The 23,210-nt window shown below is 41.0% G+C and overlaps 1 protein-coding gene across 7 annotated transcripts in view; it reads left to right on the forward strand.

The window, feature by feature from the left end:
• Nucleotides 1-23,040, forward strand: part of slc4a5b (solute carrier family 4 member 5b) — a 33,920-nt gene extending 10,880 nt beyond the window's left edge. The window contains exons 4-28 of one of the 7 annotated variants that reach the window (XR_007110853.1): nucleotides 1,089-1,218; nucleotides 1,988-2,148; nucleotides 3,118-3,273; nucleotides 3,444-3,551; nucleotides 5,022-5,077; nucleotides 6,980-7,137; nucleotides 7,226-7,313; nucleotides 7,385-7,539; nucleotides 8,587-8,712; nucleotides 9,624-9,798; nucleotides 9,886-10,019; nucleotides 10,111-10,291; nucleotides 10,397-10,487; nucleotides 11,243-11,301; nucleotides 12,081-12,272; nucleotides 13,954-14,067; nucleotides 14,427-14,588; nucleotides 14,681-14,859; nucleotides 15,630-15,702; nucleotides 15,791-15,859; nucleotides 15,969-16,142; nucleotides 16,862-17,026; nucleotides 17,876-17,975; nucleotides 19,455-19,507; nucleotides 22,640-22,728. Coding sequence is in view for 5 of the 7 variants with exons in the window: in XM_047569497.1 (XP_047425453.1) it covers nucleotides 1,089-1,218; nucleotides 1,988-2,148; nucleotides 3,118-3,273; nucleotides 3,444-3,551; nucleotides 5,022-5,077; nucleotides 6,980-7,137; nucleotides 7,226-7,313; nucleotides 7,385-7,539; nucleotides 8,587-8,712; nucleotides 9,624-9,798; nucleotides 9,886-10,019; nucleotides 10,111-10,291; nucleotides 10,397-10,487; nucleotides 11,243-11,301; nucleotides 12,081-12,272; nucleotides 13,654-13,767; nucleotides 14,427-14,588; nucleotides 14,681-14,859; nucleotides 15,630-15,702; nucleotides 15,791-15,859; nucleotides 15,969-16,142; nucleotides 16,862-17,026; nucleotides 19,455-19,507; nucleotides 22,640-22,850 (3,170 nt within the window). In the remaining 2 variants the exon portion in view is untranslated. Of the gene's footprint in view, nucleotides 1-1,088; nucleotides 1,219-1,987; nucleotides 2,149-3,117; nucleotides 3,274-3,443; nucleotides 3,552-5,021; nucleotides 5,078-6,979; nucleotides 7,138-7,225; nucleotides 7,314-7,384; nucleotides 7,540-8,586; nucleotides 8,713-9,623; nucleotides 9,799-9,885; nucleotides 10,020-10,110; nucleotides 10,292-10,396; nucleotides 10,488-11,242; nucleotides 11,302-12,080; nucleotides 12,273-13,653; nucleotides 13,768-13,953; nucleotides 14,068-14,426; nucleotides 14,589-14,680; nucleotides 14,860-15,629; nucleotides 15,703-15,790; nucleotides 15,860-15,968; nucleotides 16,143-16,861; nucleotides 17,027-17,151; nucleotides 17,490-17,875; nucleotides 17,976-19,454; nucleotides 19,600-22,639 lie in introns of those variants that run through there. The other 6 variants (XR_007110854.1, XM_047569497.1, XM_047569498.1 and 3 more) reach the window with 6 other exon arrangements.
• The last annotated feature ends 170 nt before the right edge of the window (nucleotides 23,041-23,210 follow it).

A 23,210-nucleotide genomic window follows, 5' to 3' on the forward strand; every position in this document is an offset into this window, starting at 1 on the left:
CTTCAGTTCTAATAGACTGATGGAGGGGGGGAGGCATCTATTAGTGGTGTCCACCTGAAACTCACATGACCAGAGTCCGTAGAGAGCTTTTAGAAATTATTAAGTAAGTGTAATAAGTAAGAAGAGTTATTCAGTAATATTACTGAACTATTTCCACTTTCCAAGGGGAGGGTCAGGGCAGCAGATCTACCGAGGCAATAATGACATTAATACATTAATCAAAGAAGACAGTCAAACGATTATACTCGACAAGTTTTTCTCTGCGTTAACAACATCAGTCACTACCTCAGTGTAATGATGCACAACGTGTGGTCTGTCTCATCATTAACTTAAATCAAACTAATTCAAATGTGTGTTCATCAGAGATAAATATATCATAAATATATCAATACATCTACCTCACCTCTCACTAGATCATGTAGAAGTCTGAGAGTCTGTAAGAAATGAATAAGCTACATCAAAACAAGAAATTAATAAAAAATAAATAAAAAAAACAACATCAGACTTAATGTCCTGCTGTTAAAAAAAACTTGCCAAGCTACGAACGGTTTTAAGATTTCCTGGCAATCTGTTCCATAAAGTTCCTCCCACGTACAAAAAACTGTCCTTCCTCATGTTACTGTGAGGAGCAAAGTCAGTGGAACTGCCTCTAGTGAATATCTCTCACCTGGATGGAATAATAACAATTTATCTGTCTTTAACTAATTGAGTTTATTACATAAACGAACCCGGGAGAAAAGTGTCTCAGTGAATCTAAGAGATAACATCTGAAGATCATGTCCATCAATGCAACAGATATTTCTGTAATTGTGTACGACAGACACAGTCCTAGAAGGTGGTGCTTAAAGAAAAGTCATTTTCCTGTTGATCTAAATGAAATATGATGCTTCAAATCAATCTGGAACAAAGTGTATTTGTCATAGAAAAACTGTCAGCGCCTAAAGATTGTATTGTATCGTATCGTATCGTGTCATATCATGTCTTATCTTATCTTATCTTATCTTATCTTATCTTATCTTATCTTATCTTATCTTATCGTTCCTCTGACTTGGATCAAACTCCGATTTAACACTCTTATCTTCTTTTAGTGTCACCTGCTGCAGAGCGACTGCGCCACATCCTGGCCGAAGATGACAGCACGCCGACACCCACGATATTCACTGAGATGGACACGCTGCAGCAGGAGGGAGGCGAGTTAGAGTGGAAAGAGTCTGCGAGGTACCGACACACACACACACACACACACACACACACACACATGCAGGCGTTTCATTAGTTGAGGATTGAGAGGGCGAAGGTGACATGGAGGGTGGTGGACCAGGACGCTACATGTGACTGAAGCTGTGGTTTGAATTACACAACGGCCTCACGCTGCTTGACAGACTAATCAATTAGTTTCTTCTATAAATAGTCAGAAGAGAACTTTGGTCTAGGGAGGGCGTGGTATCGGTACCAAGGCTGGTATCGGCATCGGATCGATACTAGGGTGATGAGATCGATACTTTTGTTACAGTTTCTCTTCTATAAGTCCAACAAATTACCTCTCGCAGAGTTCATGCAAGTCTCCAGGTCTTTGCATCTTCTCTCAAAACGAATGTAGTTCACACTTTATTTACACTACTGACCAGGGCCATCACTGGTATTAAGGCTGAAAAATATTACTGGAATTAAATGGATATTAATGAGTGGAATGGATAAGGAGGCTCTGACACTATGAAGTGAAGGGAAATGGATTCATGATCATATTTAAGTGATTATATGTGATTATTTATTTGAAGTCATATTCTGGTCATTTTATATTAAACTTATCAACTTATTTATTTATTTATTTATTTTGCAAAATAAATAAAATAAAACAACACCAAATTATTTAGTGGGGCACCACCACCAGTGCTACTGGTATTGGTATCGGCCCTGTATTTACTTGGTATTGGATCGATACCAAAATTCCTGGTATCGCCAACCCTACTTTCATCTCTGTCTGCAGATGGGTGAAGTTTGAGGAGAAGGTGGAGGAGGGAGGAGAAAGGTGGAGCAAACCTCACGTGTCCACGCTGACCCTCCACAGCCTGTTTGAGCTCAGGACTTGTCTGCAGACAGGAAGTATCCTGCTGGACCTGGAGGGATACTCGCTGCCACAGATCGTTGGTGAGTTTTAGCTCAGGACGTCCCAGCACTAGACGAGGATCAGCTCCCACCACCTACAATTACAGGAAAGGTTCATCTCGAGTTTAAGAAGTCAGATCGCTTGGGGGCGGAGCTTAATGTGTGATGGCCATGACATTTTGATTTCATTTTTTTTTTTATTGTGGTCATTATTTTCCCTTTCCATGATTCAATACACAGCATAACATCTCAAAAAAGGATTTAGGCAGAAGCCAGAGGCTGATAGTATATGTCCATCCTAAATGATCAATCCAACTGAATATCTACAGGAAAACTGAGTATACAATATAGAAAATAAAAGTAAACTATACAAAAATAGAAAATAAAAAAATGATGAGCTATACAGATATACAAACTATACAAAGATATGCTGATATTGAAAACTGTTGTTGTTTCAGACAGATTATATTATCCCTTATTAGATTTATTTTATTATATGAACTATTATTCATATATTTATTACCTTTAAACGTCTGACATCAACCTGCTACTGGAGATTGCTGCCAACCCAAATTTCGTTGTGTGAAATGCCATTAAAGTTCTTCTCTTTAAATAGTAAAGTAAATATATATATTTTTTTATTATCCATTAGAATTTCCAAAGTAATTAAAGCTGCGTCTGACATGTAGTGGAGTGAGATGGAAAGTAGCAGAGCCATAACTATGGATAGTAAATTAGAGTTTGTTTATCCACATTAGCTAGAAGCTAACTCTGGTATGGCTGAGAGCTGTGCACTGTCCCTGTTAAATAAACACACAAATAAATAAATGTAACTCAGAAATAGAGGATTATATCTGAATCACAGGTAAATAGGTCCTTTAGTTCTATAGACGTCTTGGTTCTCTAAACCAGTTTCCTTTCTGGATAAACCATGACCTGGATGACTAAGAACCTTCACAGACGTCTTCCACAGAGGTGAGTAAGACGTCTTTCATGTTCCTTTCCTTCCAGAGGACATCGTGGACCGGCAGATAGTGGACGGCCTCGTTGCTCCAGACCTGAAGGAGAAGATCATCTTTGTGCTGCTCAGGAAGCACCGTCACCAGACCAAGAAACCCATCCACCGCTCTCTGGCCGACATAGGGAAGTCCTCCAACACCGCCGCCAGTAAGTGTGTGTTAGCGCTGCACGCTGGCGTCTTCGTCCACCAATCAGCAACAAAGAAAAAACAAAAGAATCATCTCAGCTTCTGATTACGTCCTAACGCTTCCTCTGTTTTCCACCCCCTGTCTCACCGCCCCCGTTAAAAACCAAACTCTTCTGTGCTGCTCTGTCAGGCCGTAGTCCTCAGGTTAATCTGAGTCGTAGCACTAGTTCAGCTTCTGGGATCCACCGCTCCACAGAAGACCTACGCTCTCGGCAGTCAAGCAGCCTTGGCCGCCTGCGTGAGTCTAAACACACCTACACCCATACGTCTATACAACTGTACATTTATACATCTATACAACTATACACCACCACTCATACCAACACCTACATAGGGATGGGTACAGATACTGGGTACCATGATGCTACCGGTGCTGATGCTAATGGTAGTAACCGGACTGATCTGGGTGCTTCATTTGGTGCCAGTGAGTTTTTAATTAGCTTAGCCTCCTTAGCTCTATTGATGCAGTTTTTCACTTGCATGGATGGAAGTGAACCTTCAAAATGTCTGAGACCAAACGTTTGTCTAAAGTTTGTCTGGACTTCACCTCTAAAGATGCAACAAGGAGGAAACACCTGGAATTAGACTCAACATCTGACCACACATAGCATTTTATTAAAAGACCAGAAATGTAGCGTCTTTGATGCCTGACAGACCCCAACACACTGGTTTATTATTTATTTTATATTGGTTCATTTATTTCTCAGTCTTTTTTTATTTATATTATTTAAATTAATATTCTCTTCAACTTGCACGTCACAAAATGGTATCCAGTCTCAGATAAAACCTGAAGCAGACCCATCCCTGCACCTACACCAACATCACTTTCATACATTTTTAACTATGTGTGCTTCAAACACAAGTTTTCTTTGTTCATAAGGAAATTCAGTTCATTTAAATATTCCCACAAGGCCACTGTTTCTGAAGGTAGAGGTCTGCGTTTCCATGGAGACTAAAGAAATGCATGTGTTTCCATCAGAACGTCAGTCACTGTAGAACTTTACTGATGGAGAGAAGCATCACATCTACTGGAAATAGAGGAGAAGGAGAAGAAGAAGAATAGGGAGGAATGAAGAAGGAGAATGAAACAAAGGGGTTGGATGAAGAAAGGAGAAGAAGAAGAAGTGGGAGGAGGAGGATGAGGGGGTAGGAAAAGAAAAAGAAGAGAGGAGAAGAAGTGTAGGAGGGGGAGGATAAGAAGAAGAAGAAGAAGGAGTTGTACATCAGTGTGATTATTGGAGGAGCTTTGGTCTCCATGGGAACGTAGCCACTGATTCATTCTCTTTTAACATTTCTAACATAACTAACTCAGCTGCTGCATGACTTCTCTTGACGTGGCTTCCTGTATATGTGTGTGTCTGTGTATATTTGTGTAGCGTATGAACTCCCCACGGATACGACGTGTTGGCCATAATATGTGTTTTCTTTAGAGATTTGGCTCCCATTGTGTGAACCTTTGCTGATTTCTATTGTGAATCTCTCCGGGTGAAGGGGCTTATCGGGGGATTGTTTGGGGCTCTGTGTTCTTGTTCCTCTGTTTAATTTCATTTGTTCCCAAATCTGCTTTAAAGGGAGAGGGTTGGGGAGGGGGGAAAGAAGTGAGCCATTAAAAATATAATCCTTCACAGAAACCTCTGGTCACGATGAAGGTCTCTATGGATCATTTGTTGAGTAAATGTTGAATCTAAAAGTGTTTCCTCATTTGCAGATCCAGCTCAGAGCCGAAGCATGAATGATATTTCAGACACACCGAGCTCAGACCAGGTGATCTCATTCTCTCTGTTTTTTATGTTCAGCTCACACGAGTTAATATAAAAAATAAAATATATACAGTACTGTGGAGAAGTTTTAGGCAGGTGTGTATGCTATAAACTAAGAACGTTTTCAAAAATATACAAAATGATTCTTTATTTTTATCAATTTACAAAATGCAAAGCAAGTGAACAAGTCCCATCAATATCTGGTGCTACCAGACTTTCCCTCAAACCAGCATCAGCCCTTTTATGTCCACTTCAACAAAGTCAAGTCAGTTAGATTCAGTGGTCGACCAAGGAAACTTAGAGGATGAAAAACACATCAAGATTATTTCCCTTTTAAATGTGAAGACGTCCAGCAGAGACATGAGCTCAGAACTGACCCAGGTCCACCATCTAATGTCTGGACCAGTCTGGAGACAAGTGGTCTTCATGGAAGAGCTGCAGCCAAACATCCGTCCCTCTGACATGGAAACAAGACCAAGAGACTCCACTATGAACCAGAACCAGAAGCATGGTGGAGGCTCCTGAAGAGTCTGGTCCTCAGGTAGATACTAATCCATCATCAAGACCATCAGGGAGGAGGAGGACGGGCCCCACATTTATTCTGCGACAGGACAAAGAGCCCAAACATCCAGACAAGGTCATTAAGAACTATCTTCAGAGGAAACAAGAACAGCATGACCCCCCAGAGTCCTGGTCTCAGCATCATGGATGGAGTCTGGATTAACTGAGGAAGATATGGGGTCAGTTCTCCAAGATGATTGAGTTCCTTCATGAAGAACTGATGCTGTCTGGAAGGCTAATGGGGTCACACCAGATCCTGATTTGATTTAGATTCCTCTTCTGTTCATTCATGGTGGAAATAAACTATTAACACTGACATTTTTGGAAACATTCTTAGTTTACAGCATTTGTTTCCCACTGGTCGAGATGAACCTGCAGAGGATCATGAGTTGATGTTGCAGCTTTGCTGGATGAAGGGAGATCTGTTCTGACTTTCACCTACGTTTCCCACAATGCTCTATCTATAATCTATAGCACGTCACCACACCCACAGTTCTCAAATCAAAGTTCCACCTTTTTAAAACTCATTGAATTATCTGCTGATTTCCTGTTGCCTCTGGGACAATAACGGTGGTTTTATTTTATTTCTGTTTTGTTGTTGTGAAAAGTTGAACAGATCCGTCACTGATGTTCCAAAAAAGGAACATCAGTGAGTTCAGCTCCGGTCTGGTTGCATGTTTCTTATTTGGGTCGATATCTTGACAAATAATTCAAGGCTGGAGATGAGTTTGTCCTCTGAGGAAGTTATTTGTTCACAGAAAACTGACAGGACCAGAATAAGTACAGCTGCTTGGAGCTAGTGGATTATGGTTTAGGTTGAAATGTCCTGTTTTTGGTTGCTTAAGACCAAGAAGTTATGGCCGAGTGAATGAGGACCAGCTGGTGAATTGACTCTGAAAGCTGCATTAACAGATTATGAAGAGATTTGAATCTAAGCAGCCACCACTCCACTGCCACGTGCTTCCTTGGTTCACATTCGGAGGAGGAGGAGGAGGTATGAAACCAACCAGCTGCTGGAGAATCAAACTCTGGGTCCAAGGCCGTGGTTCAGGTTGTGTTGGATTAATATTTGCTTTGATTCTTAATCAGGGCTCGATGTCACTAGTTAGAGATATTTTCAGTTTTTAAACTATTTTATTTTGTTATGAAAGAGATTTCCATCAAACTAACGTTGTTGTTGGTCCCAGAGGTTTGTGGGATGAACTCTGGATGAGTCTAGAGGCTGTTGAAAGTCAATCGTAGCGACCACTTATCTTCCTTGGGTTCTGTAAAGGACACAGATGTGTTTCACTGAACTAATGCTGTTCTTCTTGCTGGTGACTCTCCTCTCCGTCTGTCCTTCCAGCTGAAGAATAAGTTCATGAAGAAGATTCCTCGTGATGCCGAAGCGTCCAACGTCCTGATTGGTGAGGTGGATTTCCTGGACAAGCCTTTCGTCTCCTTTGTGCGTTTGGCTCAAGCCACGACTCTTGGAGGCCTCACCGAGGTCCCTGTTCCAACCAGGTGGGGGCGCCCCTACTTCTCTCCGTCAACTACACTCAAATATATTGGCATGTGCATGTTTCACCCTTGCAACCTTCTGTCCTCACAGGTTTCTCTTCATCCTGCTGGGTCCTCAGGGCAAAACCAAGTCCTACAATGAGATCGGCAGAGCCATCGCTACGCTCATGGTGGATGATGTAAGTGACGAATTCCCCATTCATCAGAGCACAAATCCTTTGGTTTGACTTTAGTCTTTGCTTCCTGCCAGCTGTTCAGCGACGTCGCCTATAAAGCAAGAGACCGTGAGGACCTGATTGCAGGTGTTGATGAGTTTCTCGATGAGGTGATTGTCCTTCCTCCGGGAGAATGGGACCCCAAAATACGCATTGAACCTCCTAAGAAAGTTCCATCAGCAGACATGAGGTACGTGCTAAACGTAAAACATATTTTATTTTATGCTGTCTTTGCATTCATGTACAGAGCTGTTTAACCTCCTGGGACCTGAGCTTTTGTTTGCTTTCTTCATTCTTAATTTCTCCAAGCATTTGGGATCAGCAGGACCTAAGAAGTATAAAAACTAAGCGTCATCTTTCACCAGTTTTTGAAAAAAAATGAAAAAAAATAGAAACGTTAATAAGCATAAAGAAAAAATTTTTAACTGTAAAATTTGATTTGGTTTTGCTCTTCGTCCACTTTTGTCCTGTGATCGTCTGTAAATTGAATCTGATGAATCATGTTCTTTCCAACTAGTGTATTGACACTTTGCTACCACTAGATGGCTAAAGCGTCCCCTAATGAGGACAGCGGCTTTAAATAAAGCAGAATAATGAAGCAGAGGATGCAGAAAGTTAAATGATTCTGGATCCTTCAAAACATCACGAGTCCTGAAAGTAGACACAGAGAACCCAGTCAAACACATGAAAAATAAATATTATACTTGTGCATTTTATTATTAATTCAAGAAAATGAATCATCTTTTAGTTGTGTATCTCTGAGTCTAAGTATGTGAACCTTTGCTTTCAGAATCTGGTGCAGCAGTAAATGTGTCTGGTAACCGCTGAGTAGTTTACAGTTTTAAAACAAAACCTTTCATCACATCCTTTTTAAACACTTGTGAACTGATGGACTCTTATTTGGTGCATTTACTCCTACACCTCACAGATATCTAATATTGGCTCATTTTCCTGAATAAACAAAGTAAATTATTTGTGTTTCATGTGTTTGATATGGTTCTCTGTGGACTTAACCGGCCTTGTATGTTGAACGAATCATCAGTTTATTTCCCTTTGCCTGTAGAAAAATGTTAAATATCTTTTACTGAGTTTAGAACCAGATTACAAAGAGAACCAGCAAACAGAACATCAGGAATATGATAATCACCCTGTGATAAATGGCAACGAATAAAGTTAAAACGATGTGAAAGTGGTTGCTTGTTGTTTTGAAATGTGTCTGAATGTATTTTGATCCCAGGAAGTCGGTGCTGAACCTGAATGAGCTGGGTCAGATGAACGGCTCGGCGGGCGGAGCAGCTGGTGGAGAAGACGAGGAGCTTCCAGCTCCACATGAGCTTGGAGAGGAGCTGAAATTCACTGGGAGGTATGAGAGGACTGGAAAATGTCTATACTAGAGGTCTCCCTACATATGTGTATATATTGGCACACCTTGCATAACTGCACGAAGCCTCATGGCACAATTCAATTCAACTCGTTCCTCCTCCTGTTCTGTGTAGTTTTTGGTTTCTTTGTTGGTCCAGTTCTCCCACTCATTTTTATACTTCTTTCATAGATATAAACTGAAAGGTTAACTACTTAGCTTAACTTGCTTCAACCAAGTGTCAAGTACCACACTGAGGACAGATGATAGACCAACATCTAAAGCTTTTTTTAGAATGAAACGTGATCTACCGGTCAATTGACTGTTTTTGCACCCATGGTCTAAACCATGTGACACAGTCCAGCTATGGTTGAGTTTTATGAAGGTCCTCAGTTGTAAGAGACCGGAGGGAAGTTTGAGGTTTAAATATGTTGCTTGACTTGTTTCTGTAAGAACCAGAAACTGGTGCCACTAGTTGCCTTTAATGGCTACAATCTGACATAGACAAGTGAAGGAAGCCATGTCAGATTGGAAAAATCCTTCTCTAAACGGAGGAGGTGGACTGAGATATAATCTGCCATCAATTTACAATCCAGTCTTAACTTCTGTCCCCAAGACACTGTTCACACCTTGAGACTGGAGCCTGTGACTGATAATGGCTTCATTGGAGCACCAACTTCCCTTAAAGGGATACACCAGCCCTATGTAAAATTTAGTCACTCACCGTATTCCCCACAGTTGGATAAGTGAGAAAAAGCATTTTAAAATCGGTCCAGTAGTAAGCAGGTGGCGTATCCCTTTAACCACAGGTAAGTATCCACCTGTCAGATCTCTACAAGTCCAGTTGCCCTTTTAATAAACCTTTTGGACTGTGGTCGAGTTCTTTTATCTTAACCGAGTGCTTGCTTTAATAGATTTTGTGGTGGATTGTGGCTGGACATCAAAAGGAAGATGCCATGGTACTGCAGTGATATCTACGATGGTTTCCATATCCAGTCCATCTCTGCTGTGCTCTTCATCTACCTGGGCTGCATCACCAATGCCATCACCTTTGGAGGACTTCTAGGGGACGCCACCGACAACTACCAGGTCTGCAATGAGGGCTGCTGCATAAAAAAAGCTTCCTGACTACCTCACATGTGAATTCACGTCTTTCTATCCGTCTCTGTGCCTCAGGGAGTGATGGAGAGTTTCCTCGGCACCGCTTTAGCAGGGACCGTCTTTTGCGTCTTCAGCGGGCAGCCTCTCATCATCCTCAGCTCCACCGGACCCATTCTCATCTTTGAAAAGCTGCTTTACGAGTTCAGCAAGTGAGACGCACACATGCTAAAGCTCTCGATTGGCTTCTGTGCGAGTGGCGACAACACGTTAATGTTCGTCCCTTCCCTTCTGTCCTGGCAGGAGCAACAGTATAGACTACATGGAGCTACGCCTGTGGATCGGCCTTCACTCCTGTCTGCAGTGTTTCCTGCTGGTCATCTCAGACGCCAGCTACATCATCAAATACATGACCCGCTTCACAGAGGAGGGGTTCTCCAGCCTCATCTCCTTCATATTCATCTCTGACGCCATCAAGAAGATGGTGGGTAACGAGCGCCAACGAATCCTTGAACAAAACTTAGTTAGTTCATGTCGAGGTAAAAAGATTTAAGATTTGAGAAGTGTGAAAACCTCTTGTTCTCGACAGGTGGGATCCTTTAAGTATTACCCAATCAACCGAGGCTTCAAACCAGACTTCATCACGTCCTACAAGTGTGAATGCATCGCTCCAGACCAGGGTGAGTCTTCAAACCGTTTGATTAATAAAGACACGAGGACAGTACATGCTCCTACATCCTGGGTTTTCACTTTCAGTCTTTACTCTGTGGTGATTTTCTGTATCTTTTCTGTTTTTGCCACATTTTTGGATGCTGTCTGAAAAAGTGAGTATGTCCATAGAGATGAGCTGTTAGTGATGATGAAGTTTATCATCTGCTACAACTGTGACTAGGGATAAGCACTGATGTCCATTCTGGTCTTCACCTGGTCCATTTACCTGGTGTTAATGAATTAAAACGTGTCTCCATTAATTCGTCCTCAGCCAGAACTGGAGATCTGGTCTCAGTCTGTGTGTAAATCAGCAGCAGCGCCACCATGTGGTCAGTAGAATATTGTATCAGCTGCTGTCTCTGATGGATCTCTACCTACCACTGGACCAGAACCAGGAACACATGGTTATTGACTTGGAGACATGATCTAGATTTAGGAACCAGATGGAAAGGAAGAAGTTCTAATTTATTTTATAGACAAAGACTCGGATTAGAGCTGAAACCTGGAGGCTTCCTCCATCCTCAGAGTCATATCCTGGTCAGTAGCTGGTCTTTAATGGGATCAGGACTCATGGCTTCACACTAACCAAAGGAATGCGGTCACACAATGTCGACTCAGATGGAATCACTTTAAGATGGACATGGATGTTAAATTGAGGTCTGAATCCAAAAATCCACTCATTATTAATTTGTTTCTCTATTTCTTCTTCTTTTTTTGTCTTCAGCATCTGTGCTGGGCTTGAATGTTTCAGCTCCACCCTCAGATGATAACATGTCTCTGCTGGTAAGTGACAGAAGGCCGAAAAAATGAGAGGTTTCAGAATCTCTTTTACAAATTGTTGTTACTGAGATTTGTGAAAATATTTTTTTTTAAGTAGTTTGATGGTGTTTTTGTCGTGTCAAGTTTGAGCCACAGAAATCTCAGCCTGTATTTATCAAGCGTAGATAAACTGGACGAATCAAGGTACAGCAGGGTTACAGTGTGCAGTGGACGGTTATATCCACAATATTAAAATATGCAATGTTGGGTGGAAAATATGATCATTGATTGGAAAGCATATCGGTCAACATCTGAGAAACCCCATGACCGCTTCCGGATGATGTCACTTCATACATATTCGTGGAAATTCAACCATGTTCGCGGTTAGACAACACGGGTTTCATTTATTTTTCACAATACGTTTGGAAGCGACAGCTCAATGAAGGCAGCTTGATGGACCTTGTTTACATAGTAACAGTTGCTAGGATGCATGATTGGATAATTGGGGGCGAGGTTTTTGCAAAAGGTCAATTCAATCCAGATGTTCCCAGACTCAAACTCTAATAAGAATTACATCTGGGTCAAAACAGAGGTTTACGTCCTGAGCTCATCATGTTTTTTAGGAATGACTCTTGCTAATTACAGGCCGAGGTGAAGTTTTTATTCATGTGGCTGTTAGAGCTCCGTGGCTTCTTTTTCTTCTGTTATCGCTTGTCTCTTTTCTCTCTTTTGTCTGCTTTGTCTCCACTCCTCTACCCATCCTTCCATATCTCCTCGTCCTCCTCCTCCCTCCGTTGGTGTAGTTTAACTTGACAGACATGGACTGGAGTCAGCTGAGTAAGAAGGAGTGTGTAAAGTATGGCGGCGTGCTGGTGGGGAACTCCTGTAAGTATGTCCCCGACTTGGCCCTCATGTCCTTCATCCTCTTCTTCGGCACCTACTCCATGACCGTTTCCCTCAAGAAGTTCAAGTTCAGCCGCTACTTCCCGACGAAGGTAAGACGAAGCCGGAGCATGTGTCAACACCTGTAGGATGAAAACTTTCCCGGATACGACTTTAATGCTGCAAACCAGGAAACCTGCATGTGAAGCACTGGAGTCCTAATGAGGGAAAGGACCGGTGATATGAAACCACGAATGGGATTTACTTTCTAAGATTGGATTATAATGTTCACAAGCTCAAAACAGATAAATAAGAATACTTAAATAATAAATGTAGAATGTCACCATCCTTTTCCTTTTAAAGCTGCTCTGAGTTTCATCTCCACAAAAAAAAAAAAAAAAGCTGAAACAACTGGACTTGTTGAGTTTCTTGCACTTTTCATTTAATTTCCTTAACAAGACGAAAAATAATCATCAGTGACCACGAGTTAGAACTAACACCTGATGGTAAAAACTAGGAGGAAATGTTAATGAGATGAGACCAGAATGTTATTTAATATGATAATATGTTATTTAAATATCGGATATTCAAACTACACAATCTCTTAGTTCAAAATGCGTGACCTCGTCATGTGATCTCAGTTAGCATTAGCTATCAAAACTAGCTAGCTGCTCATATAAATACTATGAACAGTGGCAATTTTGGTTTGTAAATTCTGGGGCCATGCAGGAAAATCTTATAATACATTCCAGAAACACCACAATCAATACCCTCACAACAAAACCACACTAGCAAGTGAGAGAGGAGACCACAGCACAAACAGGTAACAACAAAATTACAGCTGAATGATGCCATCACACAAAGTGACGTCATATATTGTCACATCAAAAGCGCCACCAAACGGCAACATTCAAGCTCTCACTATATCAGATACTCAGGATCGAAACAATAATGTGAGAATAATAAAAACACATAATGGACGAGTCATGGTGTGAACGGCGCACACACCCATTACACAGCAATCAATACAGTCACCACAGCCATGTCAGCACCACAGACAGTTACACATTACACACATTACACAATAAATCAAACATTATGTAAACTACATTATCAATTCCATTTAGATTAAAAATCATTAGACTCACCAAGCACCTTTTTGACAAGCTCCCTGTTAACAAAGTGTTCCTCTTCAACCACTCCTGGTTGAATGTCCTTGTCTTTTCCCTCTTGAAAAGTTCAGACTTTTTACTTTCACATATTTAAACAGTGCCGTGCACCATGGATTAGCATTTAGCATGTAGCTAACACTATCTATGAATGTAGTTCCTGGAGTGAATCCTTCTTGTGTTTGCTATGGGTTGTGCCTAGTTAAAGGTTGAGGACAGTCCAAGTCCAGTTTGTTTGTTTCAGCTTCTTTTTTTTTATTTACACCACAACCTGAATGACTATGAACCTTCCTCCTCCTCCTCCTCCATATCCATCCCTCTCCAGCTCCGTTCCCTCATCAGTGACTTTTCCATCATCATTTCCATCCTGGTCTTCTGTGGCTTGGACGCCCTCCTGGACCTCAACACACCCAAGCTGCATGTCCCCACTGAGCTCAAGGTCCTGCCTGCACAGCTCCCACCTTCATTCAGACCTTTCTGTCCTCTTCAACGCCTTTTGATCAGTTTAAAAGATTCTTTCACTCTCTCTTCTCTCTGTCTCTACTTCCCTCACGTTGGAACCGTCCTCTTGGACGTTTCGTCTTCCTTCTTCGTTTTTGTTGTTTGTTTGTTGGTCGGCCGCTAGCTGAGGAAGCTAATCAGTGATTTTGCCATCTTCATGTCAATCATGACCTTTGTGGGTCTGGATATGTTGATGGGGTTAGACACACCCAAGCTAATCGTACCAACAGAGTTCAAGGTATTTAAACCTTTAAATCCTTTAACTTTCTACAGGCATGCTAGCTGTGGTAGTGCTACTAAGTACTTTGAGCTTCTTATACCACAGAGGAAAGAAGTTTTGCTTCATTTTTTCATCTTAAAAAGTTGGCGCATTAAATCTAAATGAACCTTTATGCTTCATAGAAGCTATAATGAGACAGAAGTTGCATGTTTTACCTGAATAAAATGATTTATTGTTCATCTCCTACATACTACTTAACATCTAAAAATCTACTAACAAACGTATGATCTTTTTGCCGACTCCCTCATACAGATGTGAAGCGATGACCGTCCTCGCTTGTGTGTTTATTTATTTCTTGTCTACTTCTTGTCGTGTAGCCGACGCGTCCAGACCGAGGCTGGCTGGTGCTGCCGTTCGGTAAGAACCCCTGGTGGTGGTACGTGGCCAGCTTCGTCCCCGCCCTCCTCGTCACCATCCTCATCTTCATGGACCAGCAAATCAGCGCCGTCATCGTCAACCGCAAAGAAAACAAGCTGAAGGTCTGCACACAAAAAAACGGAACTGTCAATAGTAACTTCATAATAATAAAAATAATGAGAAGAAGAACTCCCCCCTCTTGCCCCGGCTGCAGAAAGGCTGTGGCTATCACCTGGACCTGTTCTGGGTGGGGGTCCTGATGGCAGTCTGCTCCTTCATGGGTCTGCCCTGGTACGTGGCGGCCACCGTCATCTCCATCGCCCACATCGACTCTCTGAAGATGGAGAGTGAATCCAGCGCCCCCGGAGAGCAGCCCCAGTTCCTGGGGGTCAGGTGAGACGAAGACGAAGCTGAGCTCATCACAGAGAAGTTAAAGACGACATGAATATTTAAGTCTTCACCAGCTCCTCTGTTAAACTCAGGGAGCGGTTGGTTCAGGGAGAGAGGAGCAGGTTCTAGTTCTAGTCCTGGACGTTCACATGAGTCAATAAAGTTAAAGACTGGAGGACAAACATGTTCATCTCCATCATTTACCACTGACACCTCCACCTGGTCTCCACCGCTGGAAGAAGAACCTGTTGGATCTCAACAAGGTTCTAAGTAGAATTTGAAAATGCAACAAGAAGAAACAGGCTGTTGATTCATCATCTGATCCACAGTTAGAATGAGTTCGAGTTAATGAATGGAGGAGCTACTCATCACTGAGTCCTTTTTGACTCGTTCATTTCTGTTTTGAGGATTTTATTTTTTTTAGCTCTGGTCTTAAACTTTTGATCAGTCCTCCTCTCAACCCTCCTCCTCCTCCTCCTCCTCATCACTGGGTCAGTTGATAGAAGAATCTCCTTTCTGTCTCGTCCTCTGACAGATTTTCTCCTAAACTGCATCGTCTTCAATAGCGACTAAAGAAACTAACACATCTGATGGCGTAAAATAAAGATGGAGGATCAGAAATGCATTTAAAAGAGCTGATTTTCTTTAAAGTTATGTTTTATTTTGGGTATTATGGTTAAAATATTGCTCTATGTTGGTGTCTGTTTCATGTCTCTATCAGCCCAGACGATCTTAATCTAGTGGCGATTAATTAATATTTTCTCCGTCTCTAGAGAGCAGAGGTTGACGGGTATTCTGGTTTTCGTTCTGACTGGACTCTCGGTCTTCCTCGCTCCCGTCCTCCAGGTCAGTTTGTTGGAGGCATTTTTCCTTAAATCGTTTACTTTTATTCTTTATTGAAGTTCAAACTTCACTGCTGGTCTCTCTGATTCAGTTCATCCCCATGCCGGTCCTCTACGGAGTCTTCCTCTACATGGGAGTGGCCTCTCTGAGCGGCATCCAGGTGGGTCGAAGTCGTTTTCTTTGAAGAGTCCAAAGGTTTTTGAACCGTTTCTAAACCGTGGTCGTCCATCCTGCTCCTCCTCCTCCTCCTCCTCCTCCTCCTCCTCCAGTTCTGGGAGCGTATCAAGCTGTATCTGATGCCAGCCAAACACCAGCCCGACTTCTCCTTCCTACGCCACGTCCCCCTGAGACGGGTTCACCTCTTCACCCTGGTCCAGATCGTCTGCCTGGCCGTCCTCTGGATCCTCAAGTCCACGTTCCTGGCCATCATCTTCCCAGTAATGGTGAGTACGGCTGGGAATGATCTTAGTGTGAAAGCAAACGTGACTGAAGCTGGTTAGCGGTTGCCTGGGATCTTGAGGAATCGATGACATCTGAAGGATACAGTCAAAACTGCTTCCAGTCTCCACCCATAGTTAGCATGTTAGCTGCAGGAGGGCTTCCCTTCCTTCAGTCCTTCTCATTCCATATAGTAGAGATGATCATTTTGCCTTCTTTGTCCCATCAGTAACTGTAGAACCCAGTAGGACTTGTCTGTGGAGGCTTTTAAGTCGTCCTGGTCCTGGTCATAGTTTACCCAGAAAACACAAAGCTAGAACAAGAAAGAACTGGACCTTTACGGTTTCTTGAGGATGTTTCATCCATGTCTTCAGTTTGTCAAGTTCCCTATTAACTGTCTTTCTGAAACTGATGGTCTTTCCCTGTTTGTAGATCCTGGGTCTGATGGTCCAGGTCTGATGGTCTTTCCCTGTTTGTAGATCCTGGGTCTGATGGTCTAGGTCTGATGGTCTAGGTCTGATGGTCTGATAGTCTAGGTCTGATGGTCTGATGGTCTGATGGTCTTTCCCTGTTTGTAGATCCTGGGTCTGATGGTCCAGGTCTGATGGTCTTTCCCTGTTTGTAGATCCTGGGTCTGATGGTCTAGGTCTGATGGTCTAGGTCTGATGGTCTGATAGTCTAGGTCTGATGGTCTGATGGTCTGATGGTCTTTCCCTGTTTGTAGATCCTGGGTCTGATGGTCGTGCGGAAGCTGCTGGATCTGATGTTCTCCCAGCACGACCTGGCCTGGCTGGACGACATCCTGCCAGACAAAGACAAGAAGAAGAAGGAGGACGAGAAGAAGAAGAAAAAGGACAAGAAGGTGGTGGAGCCGGACAGCGACGAGGAGGTGAGGGACCAGGATCCATCTTCTTCTACTGTGTTTTTAAATGTGTCTCCATGTGTTGTGTCTGTGTCATTCGTGGCTTTGTTTTCTCTGACTAATACAGTTCGTTTCTCCTCTTTGTCCCACAGTGTTGCTGAAAAGGCACTGTATAACACTTACTACGGTCTTTCTGTCTGTCCACCTGTCCACCCGTCCTCCCGTCCCACTCTGCTCCAACTCTTTAGAAAACATTTGTTTATTTGTTGCTTTTATTTCCTCGTCTCTTTGGTCCTCGTTGAACTGATGGTGTTTCTTAGTTCCAATATAAACACAGCGGTCGTCTCTAAAGTTTGTTACTGTTTGATACAATAACCCTTTGGCTAGCAGGCTAGCTACGTGGCTAACGTTCAAAACAAACAGAAATATGATGCTCCACGACACATGGGGGCGCTAACGTCCTGGTTTGGGCCTGTTCTGCTGCATCTGCTCATCATTGATGGACCAATGAACTGTGAATTCTACCAGTGAACTCTGAAAGAAAATGTCAGGACATGAGTCCATGAGCTGAATGTGAAGAGAAACTGGGTCATGGAGGAAGACAGGAAGGAAGGAAGGAAGGAAAGATAGGAAAGGAAGGAAGGAAGTAAGGAAGGAAGGAAGGAAGGAAGGAAGGAAGGAAGTGGAGGGAACTCTGTTGTAAATGCCTGGGCGTCATATATATTTATATATATATTAATAATGTGCAGCAGTAACAAACCCAGAGCCCCTCCCCTCCTCCTCCTCCTCCTCCTCCTCCTCCTCCTCCATCTTTATCCTTTGAGAGCGTCCGTCCAGTGTTTCCTGCATGTCGACTACTTCCTGTCTCTGTCTCAGCCCTTCAGCCCCGTACCCCCCCCAGTCCACATCCACATGGGTCCCATAGAACCCGGCTCAGAGCCAGATCCCGACCACCTCGACCCCCCCTCCTCTGACTGTGAGTACTCCGTCCTCCACCTCTCGTTGTGTCCGTACAGTTTGTCTTTAAAAAAATTTAATGCCGTTAATAAAGTAAAATGTAAATTCATGATAATCCGTTTTAATGTGTAGTTGTGTTAAATCATCACAGGTTGTGTTGCTGTCTAAATGATGGTAATAGTAGAGTTACAGGATTATCTTCTTAATGATTTATTAAAATTCACTAGTAGCAGTAGTGACTGTTCAGCAGTTACCAGAAACATACAACAAGAAACATTCTGAATAATTTGCCAAATTGTGAATTTTTGCCTTTAAACAGACACTTCCTGCTTCACACGCAGCCACCAGTGAATATTTTATATTCTATGGTTTTATTCACCTCCTTGTGTTTCTTTCTTTCTTTTCTTTTATTATTAGGATCCCCTTAGCAACTCCCCGTGCTTATGGTATATATTTAATTAATTAAATATATTTAGCTATTTATTCATTTATTTATTTAATTTGGAGTAAAAATTTCCAATTTTTCTGAATTATTTATTTATTTATTTATTTATATTGTTTGGGGTTTTTTGAGTATTTTTTTTTCTTTTCACTTTTTCTGAATTTTTCTTTCTTTCTTTCTTTTTTTTTTTTTAAAAAAAAACTCCTCTGTTTTTCACGTTTTTTTTCTTCCCTGTTTTCAGGTTAATTTTTTTCCCAATTATTGAGATACTTTGAAGTCCACGAGAATACAGCATATTTATACGCCATAAATAAATAACTTAATACCTAAATTTATTTAATTAAATAAATAAATGAATAAATAAATAACTTAATACCTAAATTTATTTAATTAAATAAATAAATGAATAAATAAATAACTTAATACCTAAATTTATTTAATTAAATAAATAAATGAATAAATAAATTTAGGTATTAAGTTATTTATTTATTTATGGCATATAAATATGCTGCATTCTTGTGGACTTCAAAGTATCTCAATAATTGGGAAAAAAATTAACCTGAAAACAGGGAAGAAAAAAAACATGAAAAACAGAAGAGTTTTTTTTTTTTAAAAAAAAAGAAAGAAAGAAAGAAAAATTCAGAAAAACTGAAAAGAAAAAAAATACTTAAAAAAACCCAAACAATATAAATAAATAAATAAATAATTCAGAAAAAAAAGGAAAATTTTACTTCAAAATACAAAAGAAAAAAAAAAAGATTTTTATTTTTTCAAGTGAATGTAACACGCTTCCATAAGAATCATAAGAAACATAATTTACCATCTAAAATGCTCCATTTGTTCACACATCCATTCAAAGTCACTACAATTACCTGATATGAAATATGTTAAATCATAATTCATTAAATACTAAAAGTCTCTGTATTAAACCTGTGATATAAAAACCTCGTTCTCTGGAGCTACTTGTAATAACTCTCTCTGTTTCTACATGTGTTTTTGCTTCGTCTTGTTTCGCTCTCTCTCCGTCATGCGTGTCGCTGCTTCCCCCCCCCACAGGAAACCAACCCCTACTCCACGGTCACGTCCGACCAAACCGAGCTGGACCGCAGGTACTGTGTGCTGAAACTACACGTACCCTACAGTGATCTGAACCCAGGCTGGGACCACACGGCCACACAACACCACCACCACCACCACCACCACACATAGTTACTCCATCCATAGCTGCTGCTGTGACACGTGTATTTATATGTACAGTGTGCGTCGGGTTTTAGGCTTTTTGTTCGATTGTAGAATATATTTGTGTTTGCTTGTGTTGTGTTTACACTGCGGCCGTGTACAGTAGAGATAACACAGAGCTCTGTTAGAAACGACTGTGAACGGTTTCTGTAAAGATTCTCAGTCCCACAGATAAAATAATAATAATAATAATAACAACAACAAAGTTAAACAAAGGGAATTGGACTTGTTGAGTTTACTGTTTTATCTGAGTATCTTCACGTAAGTGACCCTGACCCCACAACACCCAGACTTTGGCACTTAGTAGTCAGACGCCTGGCTGCCCCAAGTCCATATAGTCAACAAGTTCACCTGCATTAAGGGCTGCACGATTATGGCCAAAATGATAATCACCATTAATTGATCAATATTCACGATTATTCATCATGTTAAGGAAAACATCTGTATTTTTATCGCACCACTTTTAAACAAACCCCATTGCACAAAGAGACGTCCCAACGAAGTCTTTTCCAAGTTTTTTTTTTTTTCTAATTCAGGTCCCTGACGGTTCAGACTGTGACACCAGACGACGTCTTTTTTCCGACGTCTACTGAACGTCCACATGACCTCTGTATAAGGGCTAAATGTCCAAATGTGGACGCCTTTTCTGCGTCAAATTTAAACTCATTTCAGATTCTCAGATGCGATATGTGAACTATTTAAACAAGAATAAATGCTTGATAATAATAATAATAATAATAATAATAATAATAATATAAAATTTACCAAGGGCTAACATGCTAAACATGCTATTACAGGGTGCAAACACAACCACACATCTTCTTTGACTTGCAAACAATTCAATAAAAAATTTCAACTACTTTTACAATTACATTCTTTAGTTGATATAAATTGGAAGGCTAACTCCTTAGCTCGCTAGCGTTTTGCAGCAGCTCATGTGTTTGATTGTCATCGTGCTACAGTGAAGATAACTGACAGAATAACATCTAAAACCTTTTTTTTTTTTTTTTTTTTAATGAAAGTCGTGCACTACCTTCACGGTTTACCAACCTCTAGGGCCCCCCTGATCTACAGGTATTAGTGAGACAGCTAATGCTAGCATGCTAATGCTGGATGCAGAGACTGGGAACATTTCAAGTCTTTTACATTTTACAGAATTATGAGTTTTAATACTTAATACGTTTGCAGGTTTCCAGTGTTTTTTTTGTTGGATTGGTGGTACTGCAGTTACCCGTTAATGTTCAGAAACTTCAGGCTCAAGTTGTAAATGTAAATATCAAGTCCAGTTGTCTTTGTGTCAGCTTTGTTTTTTTGTTTTTTTTCTTTTTTTATCTCTTGTGTGCAGTCAGAATATTCGTGAAAATTCAGTCTTTTGTGTCCCTTAACTTTTAATAGTGTCAGTAGGTCCTGGCATATCTAGCTTCTATGTTTATAATCTCTTTTCTTCTGTAAAATGTGTACATTCTGCATCTGTTAGTTTCATTTTACAGATTTCACTGTGAAAAGTCACAGCGTTAGATTACGTCACAGTCCCACGGCTTTACGCTGGTCTACATTATGTTTCTATTCAGGGAGGTTTGATTTAAAAAAAAAAAAACTTCTCTGTAAAGCTGAACAGTTTAGTTTCCTTGAATTTTTTTTCTACTTTCGGTTTTTTAAGAAGAAGTCACAACGAAAACTGATGTAAAAAGACTTTGAGTAGAAAACTGACTTTAGGAGAAGAGTCTGAAGTCTGTTGGTGGCTGAGACACGAACGCTATTAAAGGTTGTGACGGTGGAACTTCATCTTCTTTGTACGAGCAGATTTATTGTGACAGGATTTTGGTTGTTTCTTTTTCTAATTGAACCAATTTGCTGCTTCTCTCTCCTGCATTTCATCCTTCTGCACGGCTACAGTCCTCTCCCTGGTTTATATTCCACACTAATATGTTTTCAGATGTGGATAATAATAATAATAATAATAATAATAATAATAATAATAATGATAATATTTGTTTATACGTGAAATTAACATTTTACCTTCCTACTTCTTGTATACTGTAGTCCTTAGTCTGCATCTAATCTTAATTAATAAACCTTTTCCATGGGTGCATGCATCTCCTTTCTTCTCCATCTAACATCTTCAGAGCAGCTTGAAGAGCAGCGCCCCCTACAGTCCGACCACCGTGTAGCACGCTGCAGCTTTGAAAAGTTCCCACCTTTAAACCTGTGCACCGTTATCGATTCCCACTTCATGCAACTTGAGCTTTGTGTTTGGTTTATGGCTCAGTTTATTAGGGACATGGGATTAAATGTGAAGCAGCCGTCCTGCAACAAAGAGCTGAGCAGCTGGTAGATTTGAACCGAGAGCTGGAAGTAAAAGTTAAAATATGCTGCAGTTTTTTTGTTTTCAAGATTCAAGATCACTTTAATGATCCACGCAGGGAAACTGTTTTGTCCAAGAGTCTCAGGATAACAGAGAACATGAATGTGACCAGACACAGACATAAGAGTAAATGTATTTAATTCTGTCATGATTTAGAGCGGGAGTGTCAAACTGAATTTAACCTTTAGTGCAAAGAAGTGCATTCTAAACTGTTAGATTTCGTTTTACAAAACATTTTATGAAAAGCCTGAAAGCAAAGTGGTTTACGCAGATCTGTTGATTATTAGATGCACGAAAAATGAATCTGCAACTTTATTTATGAGCAAATAATTGTTTTAAAAGCAATAAAAAAAGAGGTAGAAGTTTGTTTTTCTTTGTTCTGACTTCTAAAGTTGGACAAAATGAGATGTTTGAATTGTCAGTTTATAATTGTGGGACCTTTTGAGTTTAACATATTTGATATTTAGTCTGTTTTCAGGCCTAAAATCACCTGTAACCAATCAGCACATTTTTACTTCTAAATATTATCTATAGCCGGTTGCAGGACGGTCTGAGTTCCTCTGTGTTCCTAATGAACTGGAAACTGTGTGAGAGATGAGACGGAGAGTAAAAGTGTTCCACCACCACTGTTCCTCAGCATCACTCTGCACCTGAAGATCACGTGCCCCCCCTCACCTGCTCACTCCCAGACGAGCCTCGGGCCCGAGGACGCTCCGCCGCACCGGCCGGTCCCTCAGGTCAGCATCCGGGTGGAGTCGGACTGCGAGGAGTCTGGCTTCTATCGGCCGCCTCCTCGTGGGAAGCTGCACGCGCACTTCAGCGACGCCTGCGCTGAAACCATCCTGTAGACGTGTCTGAGTGCTGCATGTACAGAAACGAGTAGAAAGAAACAACCAAAAACCACGCTCAGAATAAATGACCCCCCCCCACCTGAACCTGAACCTGAACCTGGTGCTGCTCGGCTCCGCTTTAATCTTTGTGCATCATCTTCGTTTGGGATGCGAAGCCCTGAAGAAATAAAATGGAATAAAACTGGATTAAGAATCTGTTTGTGGCTCATGATATAAAAATCCCTGTTATGAATTAATGATTTTATTTTAAGGATGTGGGAAAATGTATTTTAAATCGTTTAAAAAAAAAAAAAAAGATTTGTCATCTGTAAAACTGACTTGAAGGAATAAGAAAATATAATTTATGATAAATTGAAA

This window comes from Mugil cephalus, chromosome 19 (assembly GCF_022458985.1).
Source record: "Mugil cephalus isolate CIBA_MC_2020 chromosome 19, CIBA_Mcephalus_1.1, whole genome shotgun sequence".
Taxonomy (NCBI): Eukaryota; Metazoa; Chordata; class Actinopteri; order Mugiliformes; family Mugilidae; genus Mugil; species Mugil cephalus.